The following is an 8,053-nucleotide window of genomic DNA, read 5'->3' as shown; positions in this document are numbered from 1 at the left end:
CTGTCCTCCTCGGTTTTAGACTGTCTGCCTTTTGTGTTAAAGGGCACCGAGGATTTGTCTCCTTCACTACGGAGGCTGCAGAGTGAGGGTGACAAGTTGTTTTTACTAAAACCCCCTTCAGCAGTCTAGAAAGCAAGCGATTTAGCAAATGCAGACGTTGCATGTTGATTTTTGTAGTCCTAAAAGACACAGAGGACAGTCGAGGGAAGAGACGATAAAAAAAAACTCATAGTATGAGGTCTTGCAATTCAACAAGTTTGAGGAGTCTGTGTTGTGACTGTCAAAACCATAGGGGGCAGTATCCACCAGTCATAGTGCAACAAGGCTGAGCCAAAGTGTAATAGCTTCTAAATGTCTGAGAAATAACACGCCTTGATTTAGGTCTTTTTTTTTTTTCTTTGACTTTCTTAATGTAACTGTAGCTAGCATATGGTTAACAGTAAATAGGAGGTGAGCTTCCAACTCCCAGTACTGAGACCCCATGCAGAATGCTGAATGCCATCTGTGGTTCACACTGGCCTCAGACAGATGGCCAAAGGACTCCTGTTACAGGAGCCATCCTTTCTCAACTTTAATGAACAGTTAAGCCGCTCCATCCCTGACAAAATACCCCATTTTATGATCTTAGTTTTTCATCATAATTTTAAACAAATGAAGTTAAAACATAAAATTCTGTTCAAACTGTACCATAAATTAGTACCAAGAAGAAACATAACCATAGCATATTCTGTTGAATAATAATATATCGATAGATTATAAATTATACAATATAAAGGATATACTATAAATAAAGTTAAAATATACCTAAAACATCTTAAAACATATTATATAAATAAATACTTTATACATATACACGTGCAAATTGGTAGAAGTGTGCATTTATTCTATATACATTACTTGCTTGTGTTTGTCATTCGTAGTATTCAGAAGCTTTTTTTCATTAAGTGCAAATCCCAAATACGTAGTCAACTTGTAAAAAGTTTGGCCACTCGAGTAATAGAAAAACACTGACACCATTTGTCAAAATGCAGAAGTACATGTACCAAGTTTTTTTTTGTTGAAATTATTCTCTGATGTTCCTCAGTGGTGGGGGGGGGGGTTACTGTAACTACAGTCAGTACACAAAGAGAGCATATGGCTTTCATGGGACTCCATCTAAATTTCACTGCCTCTCATCTATCCCGCTAATCCTTGCCTATAATGTTTATAGCCAAGTTAATTGAACTGGCACATCTCTGTGGGTTTGGAGATCCCTTCTAAGAGGCTCTGAAGCAGTGCTTTTGCCAAAGCGTGCACATTGCTTAAACCTCGGCAGCATCTGAAAGAGGTGCAGCTGTTCATCCAGTAACGGTTCATGGGTGACTGTGTGAGTGAGGTATTAAGAAAAAGGGCCATTGGGCTCTGAAACAGTTTTATAACTACATCTCTAATCTCAGGCTACAATTTAGATGCTGTGGGGTAAACATCTATTATATATAGTGAGGTGAGATGGCCTTAAGTCCATACCTGCGTTAATAATAATAAAGTGGTCAATATTCCACATTTTTGTATACAAACAGTGACAGTGGTGGAAGGAGTATACACATCTTTTAAGCGATGCAAAAGTGGCAGCACCACAGCAAAAACGCTATTACATCAAAGTCATGCATTCAAAACTTTACATGATTCTTTTCTTTGTGTGTGTGTTTGTCGTGCACACAAACGTGCACAGCCCTCACGGATTTACAAGACACCGTTACAATATCGTTTCAGTGATCAATCCAAAATACATGCTGTTCAGTCCCCCAAACAAAATACCTTCAATTCCAAGCCTGACAAACACAGTGTGCCACAGAAAGCATTTCCCTTCTAAACATAACTTAAAATTTTCACGGTCATTCAACCAAAAGAAATTAACATCAATGGAAGTCATTTTACTTAAAATTAAATCCTGATTATGTATTCGTAGGCAGAACAGAGCCTCATTTTAGATTTCACCTCTTACACAACAAATAAATTCTGTCCTCCTCTGGAGTGGCATGTAATCTACCGCTCTCTAAGGCTAATAGAAGTGTTTCTAATCGCAACTGTGTACTTAGTGATCTTTGTCTTTTGTTTGAATTATACTTAACATAAGGTTCTACACTGTAGTTATTCTGTATGAGACGCCAAGTGCATAATTTTGGTTTATGCCTTATATCAACGCAGGATTTTTGTCCAAACATGAGAGGCAGTTTGCTCACTAACTCCTAAATATCAGAGTAACCTGCTTTGGAAAATAAATGAGAAATTACTCAGGATTTCAACTCATTACATTCAGCACATTGTTATCAGGAAAGTGCATTTCGATATTTAAAGTAAAAGTACTAAATAAATAGAATTGCTGCTTTCAGGATATTATATTATTATTATATTACACTGAATAATTACCGTCAGTGCATTAACATTCAGTAAGCAGCCTTTTAATAATATAGCTGTTCAAGTTTGACCCAGTTTTACCTACTTCATATTGTGTTTAATGGTTTAATCTAATGCAAGGATAAAGACAATGATAGAAAGAGAATTCTAAACCAAACTAGCAATACAACAATGTAATGTAGTATTACATATTATATTTATGGATCAATATTACAGATGTATTAATGTGTAAGTAGTATTTTATTGTTGCAGTAGGTCCCTGCTTTTTTATTAATTGAGACATAATATTTTATAACCTGATTGTTTTGCATGTAAAGTTTTTATAAACTAAATAACACGCAGCTAAAGCTGTCACATTTACGTGGAGTAAAAGCACAATATGGTAGAATTATGGTAAAGCAGAAGCTAAAAAAGCATAAAATGGCAGTTATCAAGGAAATTTCCAGTACTTTACATGACTTTCCTGTCTGGCCACTTGTTAATGATGTTTACCTAAGATGACCCAAGAGATTTTAAGAGCTCTCATTCTGAAATTTGGCCCACCCACATTTGAAGAAACAGAGAGTGCATTATTATGAGGACAGTAACTGGTCTTCATGGCCTGGTGTGAGTAACGGATTTATTGAGGAACAGTTGCTGTGGAGTCATTCAGTTGATTTTCTTTGAAACGGTGAAAACAGACACATTATTATACTGCTGCAGGGAGTGTGTTTTTGTTGTAACATTTCAAGTGAAATATGTCAAATATTGTCTGTTTTTGTACCACTGTGTTCACGGTGCAGTTTTAGAGCCTTTAAATATGTTCAGTTAAGGCTAAGATATCAAAGAAATATATCAGCCACAAAATAACCTCTCTTATATCAATTACTCATTTTGTGTTATGTTGAGTTTGTGCAGAAAACTTTATCACATGCATACGAAGTGAACGAAGAATCCAAAAACATGACATTTTTTATGAGTTGAAGTAAAGGGGGGGCGCTTTTAGGTTTTAGCAAGTAAATAAACAAAAATCAAGTACTATAAAAGTTGTGTGAGACTTTAACAGATGTTTTGATATTGTTTTGCCGTTGTTAAACCCCCTTTTGCTTCAGTTCTTTGTGCACTGTGGAGGCATGCAAGAAATAAGAAAAATTCCTCCATAAATTCAGGGTAACACAGGTTGAGTATTTGATAAACAAATGGGCATTTCTTGGGTGACGTATTCCTGTAAGACAATATAGAATTTCTGTTGTTAGCAGCGCAACACATAAAGAGATTTAACACAAAAGCCAGAACTGAATAGAGAGCACTTATGGAAAACTAAATATATTACATCTTTTTTTTTACATTCCCTAATATATTTTCCCCTAAAAAGTGCTCTCACGTTGATATGTAAAAAAAACCAAAATAAATAACCTTATGTAAAAATATTTGGATTGACTAATATTGAGCAGTTTGCACAGTTTTTGGGGATCCCTCTCCTCGTGAATCCCCCCTCTGACTCTCCATGTGCGCCTGCACCGACCTCCACAGCGCCCTGATGTTCCCCTCGCCGAAACCTGTCGCCCCTCTTCGCTCAATCAGCTCGAGGAAGAAGGTGTCCTCTGCAAAAATGGGCTTGGTGAACACTTGGAGGAGGTATCTGGAAACAGAACATAGCAAGGTGAGGACATTCGGTTGGTCTTACGTGGCCCTGAGAAAAGTGTTGACTCGATATCTGCGCTAAAAATAATTTGACATGCGATGCAGAGGCTGTCTTCAAGTGGTGTGAGATTACAGCTCTCGATCGCCTCTCACCTTTTGCTTTCACCGGATGATGTCTGTGATAAAGGATCTCTGTGCAGGTCTGTGTCCAGGAGAATGCCGTGCTGCGCCAGCATCTGAGGGTTGTGTCCTGCCTCCTCAATCTCCTGCTGTTTTCCCACCTGTCACAGCACACAGGTAGGTACAAGAGTCGATAACCACTGTAGAAGATGACGCATTTGCACATAAGACCAGTTTGTTATATGATGCTATTTAATGTTATAACCAGCTACAGAAAATGTGTTGTTGAAAGCAGGGTTCCCACGGATCCTTTAAACGTCCTAAAAGGCATTAAATTCATTAATCTAAAAATAAAGCCTTAATTGGTATTAAATTGACTTAAATTAATCTTTTAAATTCTTAAAAATGCTCAGACGTGGGATGTAGGATTTCATGATTTTTTTTATCTGACGCTTCATTGTAAAATCTCAAAATATTAGGTAACATCAACATTTTTTTAAATAATTTAATTAATTATTTTCTTAGAACTGGTCATAATGGGAATCCAAGCAGAGGAATCTCATATGCAGATTGAGAGACACAATATAGCCCAGAAAACCAGCCAGAAATGCCAAGTATTTCGCACTTCTGTTGGTAAACCAGATACTTTAATAATATATTAATAACATATTTTAATAACATATGTGTTCATTGTCTTCCATGTGTTTCACTCTAAAAAGGGTTGTTTTTTCAACACTTAACATAGATAATCTAACTTTTTCACTGGAGAAAAAAACTCATGTTTTAGGTTACAATTAACATTTAGGCAGTTTTGGTAATTAGAAAACTTGTCTTATACTTAAATTTGAGTGCCACTAAAAAAAAAGTCTTTAAAAGTCTTAAATCCATCTTGCCTTTAGCTGCAGGAACCCTGATTGAAAGACCAAGTGAGAAAATAATAAAGTCACAGAAAATTCACATTAACTGGATAGACTGTAACTTTTACATGGTGGGGGCTGCAATTTCGCTATTTAAAGACAAACCTGATTTGTCTTGTGTTGCTGTAATTACCAATGCAGTAAATTTTTTACTACTACAGAATATTATTACAACTTGTGGAATAAAATGTAAACTGTTTTTTGGGGGGGGTTTTTTGCATTTATCAAGTCAGTATTATTTTTTTTATTTGGGCAAATATGTTGTGCAGTTCTGTAAGAGACAGTCAAACCTCAGTGTAATAGGCGTGAGGGGGAGAGAAAAACTGGACACCAGCATCAGCCATCGCAGATGCAGTAGATACAATGTTTTTTGTGTACAGCCCAATGTGCTGGATCCCCGGGGCCCTGTGCTGCTCCAAGAAGGTGTCGACCTGATTCCTGCCTGAAATAAGCGCAAACACACAGTGATGCAAGACTTTAAACGCCATTGACTATGACATAAGTTTAAATTCCTTGACAGATGTTATAGCTACCTTGTTCAGGCAGTGATTCTGCAATGACAAACTTGCAGTCCGGCTCTTTTTTGTCTACAGAAGGGAGCGAGATTCCTGCTTTGCTGCATTTCCAGTACTCCATGGCGGTAAGACGGAGTCCAATGCCCTCCTGGTTTACGACAAAACCTTCGTCCACATCTTCATTACTATCCAGAAGAATAGTCGTATGTATTACTCACATCAAGTTAAACAAAAGATGCAAAAATATGAATGCAGCAGTTTTTTGCTCCCATTTTTGGTGATTTTAAATAAAATATTGAATGCTTTTTATAAGCAAACTAAAATCTTAATGCTCTCAGATGTGAATGACCTGAATTGAATGTTAATTACACTAATATATCCAGTGTCGTTTCTGAAAATTTGGCAGCACACCCAACCATTCTAGTAAGCCAGCCCAGGACCTCTATGTCCAACTTCTGTTTACCTGTAAGATTGTCTGAGACCAGCCACTGAGACGAGCGTCCCTGAGACAGTTTCTGACAGTTAATTACTGAGGATTTTTGTTGTGCAAACCAACTGTTGCATCAGTTATGCGAGACGCTGGTCTCGGATGATTTTGCAAGTGAAGAAGCCTGATGTGAAACCAGCCACTGAGATGAGCTTTAATACTGCAGGGTTTAATTCAGTTCAGTTCAAAGGGCTTTTTTGGCATGAAAAACATATATTTGGATCGCCAAAGCAAGTGTGAAATGTAAACAATAAATTTAAGTATGATAAGTAAAGATCTGCTAAACTTTTGTTTAATAACACGCTGCTGCTGATTGGGTACACTGCTGACACATCCACCAAACAGCAGAAAACGTAGCCAGTTGCACACTGTTTTACACCGTTTCGAGGAAAAGTTCAATCCACAAAAAGTAACAAAACCATGCAAAACGTTTTGGGATTGAACGTGCTGCTGAGGTGGAGGTCCTGGTGCTGGTGTGGTTAAATTTGCATGTATTTCAGACTGTCATCCCTGATGTTGGTGGAGTGTAATATGCACTTTTTATTAATTAATCATATCTGTGATAATCAAAATAAAATGCGGACACAGATAATCGCCAAAATGCCAAATATTGGCCCTGATAATAGATTCAACCCCAATTGAATTGCAAAATTTTCTCACCTATCAATGAAAAACCTCTGAAAACCAAACAGCTTCTCATACCACCTCATGACCTGGTGGGTCGTTTTTCTTGGACAGGCGTAAGTTATGTGGTCAAAATGTGTGATTGGACAAGATATGTCCTCCTCTGGCAAGCTGATGCAGTCGTTTTCAATGACCTCAAACCCAGGCAAGAAGCTCCCCTTGTATTTTGTCCTGTCAATTAGTGTGTGACACACATTCCCCACAACAGATTTGACCACTGAGTAGGTGACGAGCCCCCTGTCGTCCTGAACTGTTGTGGGCGGAACCAGGAAACTGCAGCCCAGATGACTAAGAGCCCTGAATGACCTTTCCACATCCTCCACCTCGAAACACACGTTGCTCACAGTGTCCACCGGGTAATTCGGGCTCACGTCGTAAAGACATCTCGTTGACTTATCCTGGTTGTATTTCCCCACGTTAATCCGGTATGGATCATGTGAACATTTGTCTGTGATGAGTAGCTCTTCATTCATTCCCACATGACTCTGGTTTGGTCTCTCGTTCACGATGAAAACGGCCGATCCTTTTCTGAAAGCCAGCTGCCTGGACCTGTCGGTGAGTCTGGTGGCGAACAAATTAAACTTGAATTTAGAAACAAGATCGCGAGCCACTTTTTCCGCGTTAAAAACGTGGAGCGAAATGTGGTGTAACCGATTCAAGAGAGCTGCCATGTTTGGATGTGACGTTTTGACAGGAGGCGTGTCCAAACATAAATAAATAAGCCTGCCTTTAAAAAATGTAAAAAGAAAAAAAAAACTAAACGATATCGTTTATTTTTAAGTAGGCTACATGGGAGAATTAGGAAAGAAAGAATAAAAGAATAAATCATAATATTACGAGGATAAAGTAATTTTGAAAAAAATGTAATAATATGAGGAAAAAACTCAAATTTACGAGAATGAAGCAATGTTAAGATATTAACATTCCTTTTTATTCGTAATATTAATTCATAATATTAAGATATTTAAGTAATACATTTACAAGAGAAAAAATATAATTTTATTATAAATGAAGTCACAGATTAAGACAGCAAAGTTGGGTAATAAGACAACATCCAGCTTTTATCTAATATTTACATTTTATTTTATAATTTTGATCATCGATTCTGATCAGTTATTCATACTGTGTCGCTTTTTTTAACATAGCCCATATAACAATTATACTATTTTTATACCACTCTGTAATTTTATTTATCATATCTCGAAATATTACGACTTAATTTTCATAAATATGTACGTTATTATTACAATATTACGGCTATTTTTTGTTATTGCGACTTTCTAGTATTCTAGTAATATTATGACTTCATT

At 37.0% G+C, this 8,053-nt stretch overlaps 1 protein-coding gene across 1 annotated transcript; it reads right to left on the bottom strand.

Moving 5' to 3' along the window:
* Nucleotides 1–2,690: 2,690 nt before the first annotated feature.
* On the bottom strand, nucleotides 2,691–7,533 carry hpdl (4-hydroxyphenylpyruvate dioxygenase-like). Its single transcript, XM_042507930.1, has 5 exons — nucleotides 6,720–7,533; nucleotides 5,591–5,757; nucleotides 5,348–5,499; nucleotides 4,174–4,301; nucleotides 2,691–4,018 (listed from the first exon to the last, which is right to left on the bottom strand). Exons 1-5 carry the CDS (start codon nucleotides 7,412–7,414, stop codon nucleotides 3,817–3,819), a joined length of 1,344 nt encoding a protein of 447 aa, XP_042363864.1. The 5' UTR covers nucleotides 7,415–7,533; the 3' UTR covers nucleotides 2,691–3,816.
* Nucleotides 7,534–8,053: the final 520 nt, after the last annotated feature.

This window comes from Plectropomus leopardus, chromosome 19, assembly GCF_008729295.1.
Source record: "Plectropomus leopardus isolate mb chromosome 19, YSFRI_Pleo_2.0, whole genome shotgun sequence".
Classification (NCBI taxonomy): Eukaryota; Metazoa; Chordata; class Actinopteri; order Perciformes; family Serranidae; genus Plectropomus; species Plectropomus leopardus.
The sequence above is the reverse complement of the archived record's forward strand: the minus strand, read 5'-3'. Positions and strand labels throughout refer to the sequence as shown.